This window comes from Nipponia nippon, unplaced genomic scaffold (assembly GCF_047370975.1).
Source record: "Nipponia nippon isolate SJK-2023a ecotype South Korea unplaced genomic scaffold, ASM4737097v1 scaffold_3, whole genome shotgun sequence".
In the NCBI taxonomy this organism is placed as follows: Eukaryota; Metazoa; Chordata; class Aves; order Pelecaniformes; family Threskiornithidae; genus Nipponia; species Nipponia nippon.
The window spans coordinates 27,782,860-27,806,017 of NW_028262347.1; the positions used below are offsets into that span (position 1 = coordinate 27,782,860).

General features: G+C 35.7%; 1 protein-coding gene across 4 annotated transcripts in view; it reads left to right on the top strand.

Annotated features, from left to right (window-relative positions):
* CTTNBP2 (cortactin binding protein 2) overlaps positions 1 to 22,467 on the top strand; it is an 87,805-nt gene extending 65,338 nt beyond the window's left edge. For 2 of the 4 annotated variants that reach the window (XM_087766706.1, XM_087766708.1), the window contains exons 10-23: positions 315 to 590; positions 1,449 to 1,544; positions 1,966 to 2,045; positions 3,096 to 3,182; positions 3,266 to 3,365; positions 4,912 to 5,064; positions 5,332 to 5,519; positions 8,467 to 8,645; positions 12,203 to 12,408; positions 12,619 to 12,804; positions 14,625 to 14,685; positions 15,584 to 15,716; positions 17,678 to 17,779; positions 20,865 to 22,467. In XM_087766706.1, coding sequence (XP_087622832.1) covers positions 315 to 590; positions 1,449 to 1,544; positions 1,966 to 2,045; positions 3,096 to 3,182; positions 3,266 to 3,365; positions 4,912 to 5,064; positions 5,332 to 5,519; positions 8,467 to 8,645; positions 12,203 to 12,408; positions 12,619 to 12,804; positions 14,625 to 14,685; positions 15,584 to 15,716; positions 17,678 to 17,779; positions 20,865 to 21,110 — 2,093 coding nt within the window. In that variant the 3' untranslated portion in view covers positions 21,111 to 22,467. The other 2 variants (XM_087766709.1, XM_087766707.1) reach the window with 2 other exon arrangements.
* Positions 22,468 to 23,158: the final 691 nt, after the last annotated feature.

Here is a 23,158-nt window from a genome sequence, read left to right on the forward strand (position 1 = left end):
CATAATTTATAAGAAATTAGTCTGTAAAGAGGAAATAAAAGATTAAGTAAGTTTTCTCTTGCTTCCTGTTATTTAAGCATAATATACTGGTTTTTTGTAATGTGGAAAAAGATAGATACCTTGATATTTGCTTTTCATCACTGCTCTGATTTTGTGGTGGTGTTCTGTGCTGCTCTTTAACAGTTGCTTTTCTGTAGCAGGAGTTATTTTGTAGCTTTCCTTTGCAATACTAGATGTTATTGGTCTTTAATAATAAGATTTTTTTAATTGAGTTTTACAGTTTTTCTCATTTTTGGTTTTCTGTTTTTCAACAGATGCTGTTAATGTACCTGTAAGGATTTCAGTCAGTGGCATTGAACCAGCCCATTGTGGTACAGAGGAATTTGATACAGAAAACACAATATGCGCTTTAAATATCCGCAAACAGACATCATGGGATGATTTTTCAAAAGCAGTGAGTCAGGCAGTGACAAACCATTTCCAAGCAATCGCTTCTGATGGATGGAGGAGCCTAGAAGACCTGTCATTTAATAGTGCTGCAGAATCCAACATTGGCCTCAGTGCAAGCAGTATATTATCTGTCAAACTAGGTACCAATATGGGTGTAATAAGAAAAGGAAAAATTGGGGGGTTTCTTGAATTTGTGAAATCTTGTGAGTAAGATAAAATATCTTTAGATTTCTGGATCTTTTAAAGCTTAGACTAAGAAAGACCAATACTAGCTATGAAACTTTGAACAGTGCTGGCATGAAAGCATTCTTTACTTTTAGCTATGTGTATCGTACAATTCATTAAGCACTTTAATATCATCTCAGGGACCATGCAGCCCTATGTTAATTAGTCCTTTACTCAATTTTGTACTCCAGAGAAGAGATCTGTATTACAGGTGAAACAAAAAAATTCAAAGCAAAGCCCATGCTACGTCTTTACAGTACATCCAGAATGTACAGTAAATCCAGACTGTAAATCATCAGCATAGGTAGAACAGAACTATTCCTGTTTTATGTAACTTTACTTATCAAGGTAAAACAGAAAAATCTTTAAAATGGTGAGAAATTGGCCAAAATGTGGTGGTAGTAGTAACAGTTGCATAGGATTCTGAAAATTCACGTGCTTCATCTTAAATACCCTTCCCCCCTTTACCTGCCCGCCACCCCAAAAAAACCCTATTCACATTAGACTGGGCAAATTATCTTATTTTACTTTATTTTACATGTAAAGATGTAAAGACAGGCTAGCTATTAAATTTGTGTCTCAGTTGGCAGAAGACATTAGTATCCTCAGTCATGTATCAAATAATAATGTGATTTAGTACATGGGACTGGTTGGTTTGTCAAATTTGTCAGTGTATGGACACAATCTTTGTAAGCAAGTGAATACGTTTGAGCATAGGACACTTCATATAGATACAAGGAATATCTCTCTCTCTTATTTTTTCTTTTTAACAGGAAACATTTCATGGTCAAAAGGTCAGATTTTTTCCCAGCCACCATGGGACTTTTTGAAGAACAACAGAGCTGAGCATATCACAGTGGTTTTGTTTGGTAATTTTCAATTTATAATTTTCGGTTTTGAATGTTAAGACACTCCATATGAAATACATAATTTGAGAATCATTTGCTACTGGTTTTGTTCTTCAGTGTTGCTTGATCCTCAGAAATATCATATCCAATTAATTGCTTAACTAGATTTGAAAGGGTCTACAACATTTAGAAAATATGCTGGCACATAAAAGCCTTACTGCCTTTTTCAGTTACATAGTAGTATCCATTTTACTTATGTCATGGATACCTGTGCATCTATGCTGCTAGGTAAATGGCTTTCATTTCTTCACCGTTTTAATTTGCATAGCCTGTAATTTTAGGAGATTGCTGTAGAATATTGCATGAAAAGCATATGTATCCATCATACATGCTTATAAACATGAGAGATTTGGAAAAGTTATTTGTGTATCTTTTTTTAAAGGACCTCAAGAAGGCTGCCTAAATAGTGTGACTTACGCTTCTATGATCCATCTTCAGACACTTCAGAATTACCTCCGCCTGGTAAGTACTAAGCTAGCTTCTCTGTGCATGCTATTTATACGTGAAAATACTTCTGTAATAGTGTTGACTAAAAAAACTGATCTTCTACTCCGTGAAAGAATGTCAGGATTTCTAAAAAATGAAATGGGATGAAAGCTGTTACTTTATTTTAAAGTTCTCCCTAAATCTTACCCCAATAACTTCAGTCACGTGAGGGCTTTAATTTTCTTCTTCAAATAGCTGCCATCTGATTAAGTGAACTGCTTAAGAAAATATATTCAAAGCTCTGTGATATCTTATTTCTTTCCAAAGTTATTTCATTCCACTTTTTGAGGGGAAAGTACATTAGAATAACATTCATGTAAGCAATTATTTGAGACTTGAATTTTATTATTAGCTTTTATATATATATATATATTTCCAGTAACCGTTACAATTTCTTTAATACCTCAAAGTGTAAGGATAATTGGATAATATGAGTTAACTTTCATAGATCATTTGTTTTAACATTGCTAATCAAATTAGAATTAGTTTAAAATTTGCATAATTTCTGCTTGGATGGTATTTTATGTTGTTAGAAGAACAGTTACATGCCATAGGTTTCTGCTGTATTCAACAATATTGCACAATGGTATGAGGGTATTCCTTTACTGACTTTTTAGAGATAAAGTAACTTTACAGTTAAGATAGATGAAATCATTTTTATTCTACTGTATTTATAACATGATCCCATTCGACTGGAAATAAAGTCCTTAGTCTAAGTCCTTAAGTTAGCAGTGACTTAAACTACTCTGATGATTTTAACATCATTCTGGTTTATCTATTTTAACTCAAAATCAAGGAAATATTTGTGACTCCTAAACTCCTCCTCCCTACATGAAGTTTTCAAGTTTTAATGATTGTTATAATTGCAAAATACCTTTTCATGTAGTTTTATAAATTAGGATTTAAATTTATCAATATATTTCCAAGATGTTGCGTGCAAATATTGCCTATTTTGAAACTAATATAGTAAGGATTATAAACTCCAATAGGGCAAACTTTCAAGAATAATTTATTGTCTGTCTGTAGGTTGAGCAATACCATAATGTCATTTTCCATGGTCCAGAAGGAAGTTTGCAAGACTATATAGCATATCAGATAGCGGCCTGCATGAAGGTATTAACACAAACATGTAAAGTAAATTAGTTCATAAATTAGAGTTTGCACTATTTCACCAAATCTATAAATTTTCAACACAGCAAAAGCAAGTGGCTGCAGGATCCACATGTGAAATTGTTAAAGTTGAAGTGGATGCTGGTTTCTCCAAGGAGCAGCTTGCAGAACTGTTCATCAATAGTGGTAAGGTTATTTCAGCAGGACTGATTTTGGTAATTTGCAGGAAAATTTTTAATGGTACAAAGTAAAGAAATACATTAAAACATTTTGCATAGTGGGTGACATGTTTTAACAGAACCCATAGTTTTCCAGGTGCGTGGGGAAAAATGTTGAAACTTCCTGGTGTAACTTCAGTCTATGTCAGTTTTTTCTCCCAGGAAATCTTGATCACAGTTTGGAGGATAGCTTGTGCCAGTGATTATTCCCACATGTCATTTTGAGTGCCATCACATTGCTGGGAGAGAAGAGACCATTTAGTCAGAAGTCAGCTAGGCTTTGGTGTTTGGCCTGGAGGCGAGAAAATCAGTCATCGTCTGGTTTGTTTACTAGCCACTGGCTCTTAGAAAAGCTTCTTCTCTTGGATGCTTTACTCTGTGTCAGCAACACACTCTTCTTAATAGTCTGTGCTTGCATTTCAACACTGTGCTGCTAGTTGAGTCTCTCATTTTTCTGCCTGCTTCTTGCCCCATTGTTCTGCCACATCTCCTCTCCTAGGAGAGCACTCTCCTCCTCTCTCTAAATGGTTCCATCAGACCCAGAGGAGGTACCTGTCCTCCCTGCTATCCAGCTATATCCTCTTAGTAAAACAGGGCAGTAATATTCAGGAAACTACAAATAAATAGCAGTCATCAGCTACAGTCAGTTGCTGTAAGTTTCGCCCTATTACTCATCATTTTCCTTAATGACCATCTTTAGTACTGCCTTCAAGAAGTTCTGAAACAATGCAAGGCACAATATACTCAAGTGTTTTGTTTAATATTTGTGTTATAGAAGCATTCACCTGGGATTTAGTGTTACAGGAACACTTGCAAAGGCTGTATCTTTTTTAGGCAATAATGTTAAAATCAGGAAAAATAAAGGAAAATATCTGAAATGTGAAAAAAAGAGATGGATATAGATATAGATACAGATACAGATATAGATATAGAGAGATATATATAAAATTTTAATGCCTGTTAGGTTCAGGTGCTACTGTTTGTGCCTCAAGCTAGCTCTGGTTATTTGGGGGATTCTTAAGATATTGAAGGAAGTTTTGAAGAGAGAACAGTAGCAAACAAAGAGGCTATCTCATAGAATGATTAAGTTTCTTATAAACATGGAATATTCTGAATCCTTTTATCACTACACAGTATAAAGAGTACATGGTAAAAGTTTAAGATGTGTTACAGCAAATGAAAGAAATGTTTTCAGAGGTATTTGCTATCTTTTCCGTAGTATTTATTTTCAGTGTGCTGAAATCCTTCCTGTCTATGAAGATCCCATTATAGCCACTTCAGGAATTTATTTTAATAATAGCTTTCAATTTTTTTTTGTTACTGTACAGTATAATATTCTTTCCATTGTTTGATTTTATGCTTCCAGTTTTGAACATATTATACAGTCTGTTTGCTTCTGTGAACAAGTTAAAAGGCAAAAAAAATCCTTTGTTGCATTAGTAGCAGTAAAAGCTGTATACATAAATAAAAGTCAATTTTCATAAGTAGACATTAATGGGATTTTTATATTTCAGCTTGTCTGGTCCCAGTTAAACAGCCTCCTATAAGCAAGACAACCATTGTGATTTTAGAAAATCTGGAGAGAGCTTCTTTATCTGAATTACTAGGAGATTTTTTGGCACCTCTTGAGAATCGGAGTTCAGAAAATCCTTGCACTATTCAAAGAGGTATCTAAAGAATTTGGGATGGCAAAATGTTTTTACTGCAGTACAGTTGTATTATAATACATGACAAACGGAACAGGAGAAAAATGTAATTCATTCAGTTTTTATATTTTATTGCAAACAGTTGTTCTTAACCGAATACAGCATGTTTTAAGGCTAATTTATGGTGGTTTTTTTTTCTTTCTAATTATGTCACTGCTTCTTGCTTTTATATGAAATCATGTCAAAGCTTTGAGTATTTCAGTAAAATGTTTTGTGGTTCATTTTTAGCAAATGGAGTTTCTGGTGCCTTTTACTTTCATGAGAACTGCTTTTTACTGGGGACAATTGCAAAGTGTCATCTTCATGGCTCTGATCTGCTGGTTCAGCAGCATTTCCGTTGGGTTCAACTTAGGTGGGATGGGGAACCAATGCATGGCTTGCTTCAAAGGTTTTTAAGAAGAAAAGTTATAAACAAGGTAAGAACTTGCATCGGCTTCAGCAACTTTGTTCATCACCAGGTCTGTGAAATACGTACGATGGTAATGTCAAAAGCTGAGCAGATAACTAAGTTGTTTCAGGAAAAAAGCATTCATTTCTGGGAAGATACAGGCTGTGTATCTGTAAATGTTGTGCTTGGCCTCATTTAGGAAGGTGTGTGGCCGTGGCTGATTAGCATAAACACACAGGTTGGCTGCAAATAATGATACTGTGAATACTTGCTTATCCACTGTGTGTAAACATCCTTCAGTAATTTTTTCATCTTCTGTGTGAGCATGACAGTAAGAATCTGTTCAGCAAATGTAAAATCCCTTTCTCAGTAATTTATTCTATATATCTAAAATAAGATAGTTATATGTCATAGATTCATAGAATCATAGAATGCTTTGGGATGGAAATGTGTGTATTGTCTAAGTTTTAAGCAGCAAAAAGAGTTTTCATGATTTTCAAATCAAAGAGGAAAGAGGGGTGAAAATATATCAGTAGGGAAGTTGTTTTGAGCCAATAGGCCTGCTGAATCTGGAACAACAGTCCAAAAGAGAATAAAGATGTAAGTCTGTTTTAACATTAATAAATAAATGGAGGATGGGAAACGAAAAGAAAGATATGGGCAAAAGCAGAATTGTGGAATTTTGAAAGTTATTTGGAAGAAAACCATTCCAGTGTGATAGCAGCTATTGCAGACAGTCAGGCAGTGTTAGACATTGGGAGGGGGAGTTTAATTGAAACAGCTGCAAAGGAAAATAACCTTGGCAGCAGAATTTTGAACAGGCTTGAAAAGGGAGATTGTTCTAGGAACAGAAAAAACTGTCAGTAGTAAAGAGTCCTGGTCTGGGACAACAGAGCTACTGTCGGTTCTGCGTGTTCAGCTGTATGTATCTTGGTTATCTTTGGGGATGTCATCTCCTGTACTCTGTGCCACAGTTCTCATCTATAAAAGCTTACTGATTCAAAGAGATCCTAAAGAGCAAATGTGTGGTAACCGAACGTTTCAGTTATGATAATGAAGAAATTTAGGAACATTCCTAGGTATTCTTTAATAGCAAGAACAGGAATACAGAATATAAAAAAGAATCATGTGAAACGTATCAATGAAACTCTTAATAGATTACTTTTCTTAGATTACTTTTTCCAGGTGCATAGTTATTTATATGTACCTTTTTCTGCATTTCCTTTTTTCCCCATGTGCTTTAAATCTTTGAGTCCCTACAGACATAGTAATCTGGAACAATTATGAGTGGTTGTCTGGTTGAGGGTATGAATGTTGTCCAGAATCCTTGCAAAGGATGGGGAGGGTAGCAATTGTCTGTAGGCAAGTAGATAGGTTGGTTGAAGCTGGTATCTTGCAGATACGCTACAGTGCTGGAATGAGGTATAGGCCAGAGGACAGTGCAATAAAAGTACATAGCAGAATTCTCCTCCATCCTCTTGAGGAGAAAGATTGTATTCTCAGGCCTACACTGGAGAATATCTACTGATCTAAGCTCCTTTATAAAAGGACAGAAACACTTTAATCGTAGATCATTCAGGATCAGAAAAGACTGTCTTCAGCTGAGCACAAGGCCAAGAAATACAGCAATGCAGACAATTCCAGAAGCAGTGGTATTCTGACTTGTTCACAGACAAAGGCTGGATCAAACTTACTCTGCCAAAGTGCTTTGGCTACCAGAAATTGCAGCATCATGTAACAGATGTCATTTTCAGGCTCTTTTGTTTAGGTTGAAAAGCAATCCTCAGTCTCATAGGTTAGGGTTTAACAATGTAATAGGTTCCTACCTCTGACTGAAGTTGAACAGAATTTGGGTAGTAATCTCATTGAGTTTATTTTCTCTAAAGCATATATGCAGATGGTGGCTATTTGAAGAAAAAAAGACATGTGTCTTCCTGTATCTTCCCTAATTAGATAATGAATAAAAATGCCCAGTGTGCTAGTACTTTTTTTTTTAATACATACATGTGCCATATGCAAACTCAAATGCCAGTTGGTGTGGGGCTTAAAATAGTGGATTCCAAAGTTAAAAATAGAAGAAAGATTAATGTGTTATAAAAATCTAAGGGAAAGTAAAAGCACATTTATTGTTTGAACAATAGACTATTTCAAAGGTCCTTGCTCTGTATTCTGATACCTTGTTTGTGCCTTACTATTCATGTTTTCAGATGAAAAGCTCTTTTCCCCTTATTTTGGACTATTAGGTATATGGGAACAGTTTAAATGTTTTTTGACTCTGTTAAGAAGCTCTGGTTTCAGTGCTGGCAAATGCTATCCCTAGTGCATCTTTTAGTGCTTCCTTTAATTCAAACTGTTCCAGATGATAATCCTAGGATTAGGATGATGAAGACTGTAATTTGGAGTCAGATGAAATAGAAGTTTCTTCTGGCACCAAATAATTTGCCTTTAACAAGGCATAATAAAAAATGTAAGTCTTAGAGGAAGGCATCTTTTCTTCATTGCTACTAAATCTGAAATCAACACAGAAATCCACTGAGAACATGCTTGGATCAGATATTACTGTTCAGTGTGATTGTATGTTCTTTTATATGCCTTATTTATATCATTGCGTCGGATGTGGTACGTATCTCTTGTAATCCTAATCTTAAACACTGTAGAAAAAGCACTACTGCCAAATTTGTGTCTCAGTTTCCCACAAGAAAGTAAAGGCATGTCAACTTATTGATAAGGAGATATCTTTTAAAATGTAATTGGGGAAATAAGTTTTATTACAACAAGACTTCAATATACTCCATAAAAAAGGTTGACCAGTTTTTGACTGTTCTTGATTTTTGTAATAGCAACATACCAGGAAAACAAAACAAAACAAAACAAAACAAAACAAAACAAAACAAAAACCAAGCCTTTGGGGGGTTTCAACAAAAGTGTTTGCAGCAGAGGTCTTATGTCATGTCAAACATCTTTTCTCTCTGCAGTTCAGAGGCAAAGTACCTCCTCCGTGTGATCCTGTGTGCAAGATCATAGACTGGATTCTTGCTGTTTGGCACCAGCTGAACTCTTGTTTATCACGTCTAGGAGTGCCTGAAGCACTTATGGGGCCAAAACATTTCTTCTCTTGTCCCGTGGTGCCAGGGCATGGCCAAGCGACGGTGAAGTAAGATTTCTATTTCCTGTTTGACACTGTTCAGTGCCAACGAGATACATATTACAAACATAGCAGTTACGTTTCTCCCCAAACCCATCTGACTCAGCAACCTTGAAAGTATGTTAGTGGAAGTTAAAGTTTTAAACTTTTGTTTGATATTTAATTACTATTCTGAGTGATTCTGAAGGACACGAGTGGGAACTGGGTGCCTAACACTGCTTGCAAGTCAGTCCTGTTGTGATCCTTCAGTTATTTTCTGACACAGAGGTTGCAAAATATTACTTGAACTGGAATGGCTAATACTGCTCAACTCTTGAAAGGTTTGGTTCTTCATTTCAAGACAGCACTGTAAAGAAAGCTGTTCTTTAGTGAACAGACCAAAATAAGATTCAAGAATTCTGAGCTTGAAAATTTGGTAAAGTCTCCTTTTGAAGTTTTGGAGAATGATTTCTCACTCTTTTCAATATCTGGTATAATTTTTAAACATACATACAATTTCACAGATGTATTAGCTTAGTAAATAAGGCAGATATATACTTTTTAGCTATACACATGGTTAGATGTCCAGTAACATAAAAGAAGAATGATGAAAATTTTGTTTTTTCTTGCCTACAATTGCATGAACATCTGCTTACATTCCAGCTTCTCTGCAAACACTAGCAAGTGATACAAGAAATAGTTACAGAATTCTAAAATATATTAATTTCATGCTAAGATGTAGCTTGGCAATATTAGAAAGGTAATGAGCCCCTAATTAAGTTTCAAACTTATTCAGAATTCAAATAACAACGTTGGTTTCTGGAGATGTGACATTACTTTTCTTGCTCTGCTTCATAGCATTCTCCTGAATTGCCACTTCTGTTCCCTCTCTGACTTTTCTCTCTTGTACTAGTTTCTGCTGACCCTTCTTCCAGGGTCCTTTGCTTAGCATGTGCAGTGGCTTTCTCATCTTTTGTTCTGTCTGCAGATCTTGATACATTTTGCTTGTCCATTTTCCTTTTTTTTCTAAAAGGACAGATTATCTAATATCCAGAGTAATTATCAAAGTCTAAATGTGGATGTAGTGTTGACTTGAAATTTTATAGGTGCTGTGAAATAAAAAGAGAATAATGTATACCGTGCATCTGTCTCCTGTCTCACTCTTGAATCATGCCCTCTGAAATGTCTTAATCATTTATTTATTGCAATGGCATTAGTAAAGGGCAGAAAAACTATTCTTTAGATACTTTAATTATACATTTCTGAGTTTGGATTTCTCCTAAGTGTAACTTTGACGGGATTCACAATGCTTCATTTTGAGCACAACCACCAAATGTCTTTTACAGTAGCAATATGCCATCTAACTCCTCATTTTAATGTAGTTTTTGTCCACTAATAAACAATTAAAAAGCACAGTGAGCACTTACTGGATGCTTTTAGTTTAGCAGCATGATGGCTAACAGTGTGGTCATATAACTAGCACTAAATAGGTTTAATTAGCAGCTCACTGGTTGCTCTTATTTCAATCTAATTAACCACTCCTGTCCTCGTGCCCCTCCTCTCCACTGTGCTATTCTGCTGCTTTTTGCATTTGTTAAAGCTTCACTGAGTCAGTTCAATTCATGAAGACAGTAGGCAGCTATCTACAAACTGGGGTTGTCTGGGCTAAGCGTTAGCACAAGGCAAGTGGCAGCAGCAGGCAGCTGGGAAGGGAGAGAGAAGGCGTGTGAGGAAATTGTTTCCCGCTGTGTGCTGTTTCATGTAGCTTCACGTGTTTTGGAGAGTGGAGTGAATAAATGAAAATTTTAGCTATGTTTTTTTCTTGGTTATGATCTGGGGAATAAAGATGATGTTCCAACAGTAAAGAGTTGCTTTACAGCTCTTTTTCAGGGGTGGGGGGGAGTGCTATACCTTTCCAAAGTATCAGATATAGCAAAGAACTGGGGACTTGATCAAGACGAGCACAAATGAAAAGCAAATGTAGGACTGAATTTAAACACCAGGTTGGAATTTTATTAAGAGAGGATGGCATTGTACAGCCCGTTGATTGTTAAGTGTTTGATTAGAATGGGCTTATTTAATTTTATCTTTGCAGTGTTCATTTCTGACCATTTATACTAGCAATATTGCAAAATGTCAAAAGCTTACATAGGTAGAAATCAAGAGGCAGAATTCTTTATTACTAAAATGAAAGCAATTGTTTATTTTGGCAGCTTAACTCAGCGAGCAGAAGCAGACTGTGTCTATATGGAATGGTATCTACAACACCATGCTAAGGAAGCTTCAAGGAACATTTCCAATATGCATTTTACATCTTCTTTTAATAACTGTACTAATTATTTTTCTAAGTAATCGAGCTTATACCAGCACTTTGTAGCATGGTTATATATCATAAAAACTCAATCTTATGCTTCGTAACTAACCAAAAATACATCTATCAAATGATTCATGGATTCTAACTTTAAAAAAAAAAAAAAAGTCTGCATTTTCTTTTTAACCAAGCAAAAAAATCATCATAATCTTTGGGTAATAAGATGGCTTCTGTGTATCAGCATCTCCAACAAAATGGTTCATTTAAGTCAAACAAACATTTTAGCCTTCACTTTTTCCTGAATGGATTTCTGGAAAGCTGAAACACAACATTATAGCCTATCATTTCCTGTAGACCTTTGATATAAACCCTCTGATTCTGAATGTTACCATCTTCCTCCTATAAGAAGGTATAAGGAAAAAAAAAAAAAGAGTTGGATTTGATCTAAAAAAGATTGTCTCAATGTCATATAGATGCGAGCTGAGCGTTAAGCCTGAAAGTCCTAGCCTTTTTCCCTTGAGAACTATAAGCTGTAACAAATAGCATTTATTTATTTCCTAATACAAATTTTTCACTTCTGTGCTAAAACAACATAATATTTCTCTCTTAGAAAAGCAAAAGTCCCACAAGAACCATGTCCCTTTGAATAAAATTTTTGTCATCAGACCCAGTCCTTAAACCAGACAATCTGGAATATCCACATCATCCTGGAAACACAGTTCACCATAGATCAAATAAACAAAAGGAGAGTGAGAGCAAGGCAGCTGTACAAATAGAAAGGTCTTGTAAGCTGGACAAGTTTGGAAATGGAAGAATACTGGAAAGGGTGCAATCATAACTGAATACCTCCTTTTTCCCACCCTGGCAGAAAATAGGCTATGAATGAACACTTGCAAGCATGAAAACTTCTCCATGCACTGACAAAGGTGAAAGGGGATTTTTTTGTGTATACATGAACACATATCTTTCTGGGACATTCTTTCTTTAAGCCTTAAAATGAAAAGGACGTTTTATAGTCCTTATCTGAAGGAGGAAAAGCATCAGATGATAAACGATTTGCCAAAGCAACCTGAAGAAAGTTAGGTCAAATAATTTAATATAAAACAAACAAATAAACCCTACCTTAAAATCAGTTCCTCTCTGAAATGGGGTACAATAGGAAGTCCAAAATATATGTGCTTCCTGAAAAAGAACAATCTGATATGTTACCCGAAGTATAAAATCTTGAGGTTTGATAATTGTCTCTGAAATTAAGGGACTCTCTGTGTGCCTACAGGTGGATGTCCAAGTTATGGAATGCTGTGATAGCTCCCAGAGTTCAAGAAGCAATACTCTCCAGAGCCTCTGTGAAAAGACCATCTGTACCAGGACAAACAATAGCCAAAAAAAATCCTAGCCAAGGTCAACAGGCTGTTGTTAAAGCTGCTCTCAGTATCTTGCTAAATAAAGCTGTTTTGCATGGCTGTCCGCTACCCAGAACAGGTAACAGTGAACAGCCTGAAAGGCTTGCTGTACATTGCCAAAGTGGGGCTTTTAACTGTTTGATTCCTTTTTTCAAACTTTCACAAAACATAACTGTAGTTATGATGGGAGGTGAGTGGGTAAAACATTTATAGCCACTAAACTAAGTAGTTGTACAAGGTAGTCAAATTGCAACTGTCAGTTCTTAACATTGTTCTACTTTTGTTTCAGAACTAGATAATTACATAGCAGACTTTAAGGGAGGAAATTTTCCTTTATCTGTGGTTTCGAGCTACAAAAATTGTAGTAAGAAAAGAAGTGAGAATGCTTCTTGGAGAAAAGTGAGCACAAGTCCTCGCAAAAAGTCAGGCCACTTATCCTCCCAGTCATGGAATAAGCAGGAGACAAATACTGAAGGTAAAGCTTTCTATTTTAAATTCTGAAAGAAGTTGTGGGGGTTTAAGTCACTATGATGTGAATCTAACTTTTCTTCTACATCACGAATTAAAAATTCTCAATTAAATGACACTCATGTTTATGTTTACCAGTAAAAAATTGTTTACTTTTTTCCCCACCAATTTATTTCTTTGTGACTGTGAGGTATCCTAATTATAATTTTTGTTTGTTTGTTTGTTCTAATGCTCTTCCTGTTGTCTGATAATGAGGTAGGCTTTGGCTCAAGTGGTGGAAGACTGAGCAGTGGTTCTACCTCATATTGCATGGAATGGTGCTCTATCATTCTCTTCCTCAATGCCAGATGAGAGAAAGCTTCATTACTTGATTGGTACTCCTTAGTTCTGCACCTAATTTACAGTAGACCTACTTTTGTTGTTTTTTTTTTTTTTTCACGTACTTTATAGCTTCACTACAATAATTTCTGTTATCTGAATCCAAGCAAAAATAAATGAATACATGCATCCTCAGATCGTGCATCCCTTGTTCAGTCTTATTAGATAAACTGAGTAGAATAATCTAGGAGGCCTGTAGTTGAAGGAAGAGATCTTTGGCTTTAAATTGAAGATTTTTGTTTGATTTTCACTTTAATTGCAAAAAATAAATGTAAAAAATCTGGTGTAGTCACAAACACCATAAAGTTTTCAAGAAGTTTCCACACCATTCTCAGTATGCTGCTCGATAAAGAAGGCTTTATATGACTGGGTCTATGCATGTGTATAAATGTGAAAGTTATTTTAGTAGCTGACACTTTTGAAATGTCTTTTCACCTCAAGATCATAAGCCATCTAACAAGCAGTTTACTACACAAGGATAACATCTGGATATGTGCAGAAGCAACATATCATTCTTCTAAAAGTACACATCTATCTAGAAGGAAAACTTAGGAACACCATAACCAAATACAATATCAAACAGGAAAACTTCTAGAGGACAGAATTAAATTGCTTATTTTTGCTTTCAGAAAATGAAGGTAACTCCTTCAGAGAGAAGAGTTAGGAAGGGATTTAGAGTGAAAGAGGCTTACCCACACATACACTTTAGAAACACTAAGATTCTAGCCTCAATTACCTCACATATAAAACACTGAAATACTTGATGTCTTGTACTTTGTAATGTTAAATTGAGCTATTCATTTCCTCAGCTCTTGTTCAGAAAGAAGTCTGCTTTTGCTGACCTGCAACTCTAATGTCCTGATTTTGCTTGCTAGTTCTTGAATTGTGAACTTACCTAATCCCACTAAGAGGATTTAAGAAATCAAATGAACATAACCTGGAGTAGGATGGTTGATACTGTATCTTGTACCTGAGAATGTTCTTGGAGTTCAGTTAATGTCTGTGAATATAAGTAAAAAACAGAATGGTGAATTTAATTTTAGTAGCCTTCCATTTCTGACTATCAGAATCAAATGTTGTTCCTGATTCCAAGTAAGGGTAAGTTGTTTGATTTTACTTAAATGAAGCAAACGTAAATCTTTTCCTGCTGACAAGTGATTTCTCTTTGAGAGAACTAGTAAGGGTGGTTCAAGTGCCTCGCACAGAAACCGCATGTTCTGTCTTCCACAAAGGCTTGGGCAACTCATGCCTCATTTGCCATTTTAGGAGTTCCACGTGGCCCTAATGCTACTCTGAGCAGTTTCAAGGGATGTATTCTGATCTTTAACACACTCTATTGATATAATTAGCCAGTGAACAGGAACATATTTTCCCTGTTTATGAGATTTTAGAATGAAGAAATCAACGCACATGATATCACACTAATAAGTCAATCTCTCTTTTGTGCAGGTATAAAATCTAAGACTATGTTGCAACCAAACTGTAAGAAAAGAGCTTCTCTCACCGCAAAGTAAGTTTTAATTTCTGGTATTTGTAACACTTAGTAAACAATAAAGATGATAAAATTGTGTTGTAAACCGGCACATTACGATGAATAGATAGAAGAGTTTGTATTTGGTAATGTTTTGGTTCTACATCTGAAGAAAGGAATCCTTTTTCATTTCTGAGACAAAATAAAATCTATGTACTTCGATATAATTTTAGAATCCATTTCTGTAATTCAAACCTTGCAGCACTACATGTCTTTTTATGTAACAGAGTAGTTTATGGCTTAAGAATATTATGTAACACTTACTCTGCCATGAAAAGCCAACCATATGCTTTTTTCACCTGGCATTATATTTTAAAAACTTCTCTGTCTCTTTTAGCTTACTGAATGGCAATTCAAAATGGTATAGTACATGCACTTTAGTCTAAATGATACAGCCTTTCTCTAAGAAAGCGTATGAATTAGCCAGAGGGAACTGCATTTGAGACTGTACTTCAATTTGAAAGCTTGGTTCTACCATATTCACAGGCTGAGAGAGCATAGAATGCTTATGCTTCCAGTGTGCCAGGGTTTTTTTAAGAGTTTGGAATTAAGTCCAAAAAGAAGAGTGGAATAAAATTGATGGCTCTGTCTTAAAAAGAGGAGAATCTTTGGAGACAGTGGGCAGAAGAACCCTGTGTTAGAATTTCAGAATGGAGAGAATAATTTGAATAGAAAGAAGATCTGTTATGATATAACAACTATTGACAACTATTGCTGCCACTTAATTAGATGTTATTTTCTTTCTGTTTGTGGTAGTAGAGGTCATTTGGAAAGAAATTACTATTTTCCAGGTGTGTATAATATTTATTTTTAAATTCTGTATCATAGCTTAATTTTAATTGCTGTCTCAGTTTGGTGTTGTTTTTTTTTTAACCAGATCTTCAGAGAAGGATCAATTGAGAACCTTAAATCTGGAGCAAAGGCTGTCTCTTGGTTCGGATGATGAAGTAGATCTTGTGCAGGAACTTCAAAGTATGTGTTCCAGCAAATCTGAGCCTGATATAAGCAAGGTAAACACAAGATTTTTAAATAATTTATGTCATTACCAGATGCAGTTTTTTGCTACGTGTTTAAAATAAATTTTTAATTTACAAGCACAGCTTGAACTGAAGAAAATTATTAAATTATTTGGGAATAAGCCAAAGTCAACTAATAAATTATACATTTGAGGGTAACTGTTCTGGTTTAATAGACATTATTTTAAATTATACCTTCACTATTTTTTCTTGTAGAGGTTTTTGCAGTGGAGGCTGAAATTTATAAGTTCATAAATGCTAGAGACAATAGCCTTCTCTGCATTATTGTTCCCCATGTTGGCTTTCATGCTATCATTGCTTCCACTGGGAAACTGTTTTGTAGTCTTAAAGACATGGAAAGTTTTTCCTAATATGCATTGCACATTCGTTTTTTTTAATGTAATCCCATTAGCCATCGCAGAACCGGCTCAAAGCTCCTCTGCTGTGTAGGCAAAATTCAGTTTTGCTGCCCCAAGCAAGAAAGAATGGATTGGCCTAATTCTTTTTCTTTAACAGTGGCAGAAGAGGGTGAAGGAGCCTTGCCAGACTCATAGGTTTGGGGCTAAGTTCTATGGAATGGGTTTGGGTGGTTATGGGAGGCCTGTTGGAGCAGAGGGTAGGGCCGTGGATCTCTCTAATTTTTCATTCTACATCAAAAGCATCCAGCTCTCCCTGTAGCTGTAGCTGTTTATTCTTTTCCTTCTTTCCTCCTAGCACAGCTGAAGTAGATGGCTGCGACAGCAGGCTGTGTTCACCCCGGAGCAGCTGATCCATATCTTTTGAAACACAGATAGAGTCAGTCTTAGACTATTGTCCACTTAGGCTGTGCATTACATCCTCTAGGATCTCCCTGAACAGCAGTTCCATTAGTTTTGCTTTTTTAATTATTCTGTTTAGTCTCAGAAGTCAACCAAGTTTTATTAAAAAAAGAAATACTGTGTTTGGGAAGATTTTTCAACCTATTTAATGAAACGCTTTATTATGGTGTTTTGGTTTGTTGTTTTGGTTTGTTTTGTTTTTTAAAAAGTACTTACAGTACTTGCATGAGTCACATGCACCAAGCTGGCAAGCTAATCACAGGTCAGTCAGCAGGGATTTACCATATCTATCCTTGAAAGAATAGGATGTGCTTAAAGAAATGGTAACCAACTTAAAATTGTGTTTAATAACATGTAAAATGTAATTGCTCGTTGTTGACAATTCAAGGAAATACGGGTTAGATAAGGAAGGAGATAGATGTCACTGTCTTTTGTTCAGTTTCCTCACCACGGGTGGAACCATCAATGGCTGGAATTTCTGTTGTTAATTCCCTAGCTGCCTAGTAGAGCCTTACTTCTGTAAGGGTGCTGTTGCCTGTTTTCTTTGTGTGATGTAATTTCAGGCTGCCATCAAAATAAGTACTTCTACTCTAATTTGCCCTTTAACTCGAATATGTTCCTGCTGCCTCTGTTATGTTGGGATTGAGTACTTTTGCAGTTGCACAGTTGAATCGGATCAGCTTTCCCCAGGGTAAAATACCTAGTTTTCAGTGAGGATAGAAGGCTGATCAGACTCTATTTGCTATTGCATGGTCACAAGGGCATGGAAAACAGTAGGGAAGAAACATGGCAGGAGGAAGAGAAAAGGATCATTTCTTTCTGTGATGTTCCTAGGGCTGGATAAAATTTAATGGGAAACTGCCCGTACGCTCTGCTGAATAGTATTGCTCTGGAAATGTATGTTTAATCTTCCTCTGATAATAGTCGATGTGAAATCTCTCTCTTTATCTCCCATCTCCTACAAATACACTCAAGAGTAAAGGAAAGATATTTTAATCATTCTTTGCGTATTTATGCATTGCATTGCACAGAAACTATATGAAAATAAAATCAAGACTCCACAATTTGGCAAATTCAAACATAATCTCTCCAGTGAATAATTAAAAAAAAAAATCACCATTTTCTTACCTTTTTTAGATTGCAGATTCTAAGGATGAGCTATTGATGTTCAATAACACTCAGAACAGTCCTGTATTTTCAGCAAGTGGTACTAACCCAAGTAAAACAACAGCACAAAAGGTAGGTGAAATGAGTTTTGTAGTAGGGTAGGGAAGGTGTCTTGAGTTGCTCCAAAATCTGAATTCCTGACTGGAACCAAAGAATTAGTGTTCCAGTGCCCTGTTTATTACAAGAATAAACTGTCATGATTCTTAGGAAACTTGCTAGACATACCATGCCAAGTTTCTTCCATGTGTCTTAATGGAAACTAAAGATTTATTAAACAATGGATGTATTTACTTCAGTTTTTATGTTTATATAAAGCCATCTCCCTAGGCCAAGTAGTGTTAACATTACTTTGACATTGTAAGTTATTTGCATCACAGTTTGAGAGAAATAAAAGCCCCCGGTTCATTTTTTCCCCCAATTAATATTCAGTAAGTTTGCAAAAGCACAAACTTTTAAATTCTTGATGTAAAATTGCTGGCTCATGGTTGATTTTTGTACTGCATTTCTTTTTTTTGTGATTACCCAAATATATATGTTTTCAAACCACTGTTTTCCTAAGTGTTATTATCTAAGTAGAATTGAGCTGCTCTGGTGTCAAAGCTCTCAGGGGTAGAAATTTTGAGGAAACATGATGTTACCAGAGTTTGTGAAGAATAGCATTTTCTTTTTTTTTAAGAAGGGATTCGGTTTCTTTTTTCTACCTAGCTGTTTGTTGTAATATGCCATTGTCTTGCCATATTATTTATGAGAAATCAAAAGAAACCCTATGTTATAAGTTTGGTGATTCTGGGAAAAGACAGTCTAAATGTAAACAAACTTTACTAACTTCAGAACAGTTTCAGAGTGGGAAGATAAGCTGAATACTACTGAAAGATATAATAAGTCCGCTATCTTTTCTTCTTCTTTTCAGAAATTGTTTGTGGGTCCTAACTTCCCTACTCAATATGAAGATAAAATTATATCCTGCTTACTTTTCATTCTTTGGATAATAAAGTAAAAATTATGCTTTCTCTATTGTTGCATTTTTTTGCCCTTTTCTTTCTTGCTCTTTGTGTTTTTTGAACAAGAGAGCTTCAGAGCACACGGCTCAATTAACCTTAGCCAGGGCAGAATCTGTTGTCTGTGTTCCCTCACTAGGCCTTCTATGTTCTCTCAATAAGGGTCCTCTAGAGTCCAATCCAGACGCTTTTATCTGACTACAGTAAATTGTTTTCTAGAGACATTCTGTCTGTTTTCTGCAGGTACAATGAAGGAGCCCTGAAAATAGCTTAACTTGCACGCCTAAGCATTAAAAAAGCTAAGCTGGATGAGACGACTTGCCACCCTTGCCATCATATTTTTTCATATCCAAATATTCAAAATGTTAGAATATTTTCTGTAATTTTACTTAAAATCCAGAGAACAGTCTCTGCTGAACAGAAACAATTTTAACATTGCAGATTCACATTTAGATATACTGCTTTTGAATATTTCTCTACATATATTAATTTCAGAGATTCTGAATCAGAGCTTCACATAGCAGTGATGCCTGGATAATTTGGTAAGTCAGCTGACTTACCCGTTCTTACTCTAAATTTTCCCTAGTGAATTTTTTTCCTTTTCAAATTCCTTCTAATAATGTAAGGCATAACTATATTGACTTTGGAGGTAGACAACCTTAGCTACCTTTGAGTTTTTTGAAGAACTTAGTCAAAAGATTTCATACAGAATAAAAAAAAATTGATTTCCCATATCTTCATGGGGAAATGTTGGCCAAAATGAAGGAAACACAACCCAACCTTTTGCTAGAGGGGAAAAAGGTCTAACTGAATGACAAGCTTTTGCTTCTAGATTGAATCATTACTATAACAAATTTATCAAAAATCCAGAAGAGCACAGTCTCAGTTCGGAAGCGGAAGTCAAACTTTTAGAGGCAATTGTAACGGCGACAAACTTGCGCAGTTGCAATAACTGGTGTCTGAAAAAGAGTTTGAGATTAGAAAAGCATCCTTTTCTGAACGTAAATAGAATTCTGTAGGTAACAAAAGCAGTGCTGCATGAGCAGAGATCTTATAAACAGTAATGAGACTAATTACTTAAAAGGGCAACATACCCATGATTAATTTTTGTTTTAATTGGCTGAAAGAAAAAGTGCTTTCAAGTATGCGAAGGAGAAAGAGAAAACTGATAAGAGATGCAAAATCTTTGATGCAGGATACAAACAAATTGATGGAATCAAGGCTTAATAAGGAATAGACAGTGATGAATAGTCTGTTTTCATGCCACCAACCGTTACGTGAAGAGCAGTAGATGATGGTGAAAATGAACTTTTTAATATTGCTTCCCAGAGCGGGATCTGGATTCAACTCATGCTAACAGTTAAGGTCCTAATTCTCCTTTCCTGGCAGCGGAAAGACAGGCATCTCTCATGAAAGATGTATGTTAGTGACCATCATAAAACGGCTTAACTAACCTCTTTCCGCTTGGCTATAAAGGAACAAAAAATGACAACATACCTTCCTTTGGCACTTCAGGTATCTAAATTCGGAGAGGGTGAATATTGTCCAGTTTTTAAGAATGTAGCTTCTTAGCACAAATAATTTGAGATGCTAAAATCTTATTTATAAGAAAACAATCTACAAGATTATGGATTAAAATGTAACTAGCGTTTCAACTTCCGTTCTTGAAGTATTAGTTTTGTCATGGTTATTTTGTTATTCTTTGTAGCCTTGATGGTAGGAAATAGTAAATCTCTTTAGTCAAGCTGTAAAGTTGAATTTTCTGGTCATAACTACCTAAATTTCCATTTTTTCCCTTTTAGCTGTGGCTGCAGCTGTCATTTTCCCACAGTAATGAAAGAAAGAACGTGTATTTTTTTGCTTGGGTACTTCTGAAATTGAGACCTCTGGGAACTAAATTTAAGTTTTTTTGCAATGGCAATACAAAAACCCTACTTGCCTTATTTTGGTATTCTAAGATGTTGACGATATTTCCTTTCAGTCAAAGAAGCAAGAAAGAGCCATTGTTTGTTCACCAAGTAGTAAGAAGCTGTCATATTCAACTGCAAAAGATTGTAAATAACAAGGGTTCCATGGGGCTGGTAGGGTTGGTTGGTTGTTTTTCAGGTCAAGCGGCAATAATCATTTATGCAGAAAATGCTTTTCTTTTTTATTCGCAGGATGGAATGCGTCCTCTCAGCAGCAGTCGAACTGTGGAAAGCAGCAACAGTAAATCAAAGACAGAGTTGGGTGTTTCAAGAGTTAAATCTTTTCTTCCTGTTCCTAGAAGTAAAGTCACCCAGCCTTCTCAGAATACTAAAAAAAGCAGCAGCAGTAATACAAGGCAAATAGAGGCAGATAATAACACAAAAAGAGAGATTTGGAATTTGCACAAAAAAGAACAAATAGAAAAATCTAATAAATAAACCTGCCTACCATACCATTTTCTGTGTTCATATAATCTCTATTGCGAAGAACCAAGTACTCAAATATGTAAATATTTTTTTTAAATAAACTGTTTCCCTGTAATGTAAAGTTTGTACAGGACCACAGTTTTATTTCTATGTAAATGAGCTGGAAATTATATTGATTTAAACTTCAGAAATGGGCAGTTTTGCCACCTTCATAGATTTTTTTTTTTCTTCTTTTATTAGGAAAATTACTCATTTAAATGATAATATTCAGGGGTATTACCACAGGATTCTCTTTGTGTATATACTGTACATAAATATATTCTATTAAGTTCATGTGTTAAACTGCATTCAGATGAGTTGCACAATATGTACAGCAATGGCTCAAAGCTATTGTACCTGCATTTTAAAGACATGTTTTTATCTTCACTTAATGAAAAATTAATGGAATGTGGCAATAACTAAAATGATTGGAAATGCAGACCAATTACTTTCAGCTACAAGCCATATTAAATACTTTGATTTCCCCATCATCTGCCTGCTGAATTGTGATTTTGTTTCTCCCGAGCTTCTCTTCATCCAAAATGTCATGAATTTCCGTTATAACTTTTATCTTTTAAAAAAGGAAAGAGATTGAGAAATTAAAATGCAATAAAAGTTATTTTTCTCAGACTCTTATTCTTTGATAGAATTGAAGAAAATGTGATCATTTATTAACTTAGTTTTTCTTGTATACTGTAAAAACTTTTATATGCTTCATTAGTGTTTTAAAAGTATCCAAGAAATAATAGTGTTTTACAGAAACAGATTTTACCGAAAAGGAATTTGAGCACAAGCTTAACTACAGTATTATCAGAGATAATGTAGTAGCGATAACATGAGTTACTATGTAATTATCAATTTCTATCGTGGATTTAAGATGTAATTGCTGTGAAATGCTACTTGAGTTGCAGTTAAAATTAAGTCTTTTACATTCCCCCCCCACACACACACTGCAGAGGTAGATCGTGTTCCCACGAGGGAACGAGAGTTCCTACAAAGGGAATATTTCCCCGGTCTCTCCTTACGGTAGCTACAGTTACACGCGTGTGAACTGTAACAACGGGGAAACGCTCGCTGTCCCGCTGCCTCGTCTGGTAGGCAAAGTGCAGACTTTTCTTGAGATCAGCCTTGGAGGCCTTCTGGTGGGCTGTCGGGAGACGGCTGCGAGAGCTGTGGACAGCAACGGGGTCAGGCCTGTCATTTCCACAGCAGCGTTTTTTCTCAAATTAAGCCTGGAAGAGGAAAGGATTACCTAACTGTTTCCTAACGCTTCACCTTTGTATGTAAAACAGTCATCCCAAACTCATGTCAATAAAATTTTTGTACTGCATATTGTCTCTTAGTTTGTATGTGTGTGTCATCTCTATCGATACAGCTTATTTCTGTAATCATTTCCCGCACAATATATTTAGAAAGTACCATGTATTTCAGTAATCGCTGGTTTATTAAAACTTCAATTTCTTGTGTGATAGTAACATATAGCTGAATACTGATGATTTCTCTCGAGGTGAATTTTTTTTTTTTTGGCAGTAATTTTGGTGCTGAAAAATGGGGTGCTACTTTTGCAGCCGGCTCTTAGCAGAATGAGTCAGGTGCGAAGCGCTGTAGGGGAGAGCAACGGGGCTCAGCAGCCGGGGCCCCTGATGTGCTGCAGCGGCGCGAGCGGCGGTGGGCTAGCTCGGGTGAGAAGCTCAGGCGCGGGTTTCATGGTCAGGAGGAACACAAAATGGAAAACGTTTTTTGTAGCGATCACATGAGTTGCAACATCAGGATCTGTAATAACAATAAATTTTTTTTTTTTTTTTAAAGAGCTGTAAGAAAAGAAGAAAAATCCTGACGTGCTTCTAAGCTAGGTTTGTTCTACATTGAAAAATACACCTTGGAAATGTCAGCCCTCCTTTAAGATCAAGCACTAGCAGCGTGCTCCTGTGTGGGAAGATCTTAGGCACAGTGTCCTAAAGCGTGTTTTGAGATCTATTTTAAGACTGTGTATTGTCTGTGAGAATCAAAAGTCTTCTGTG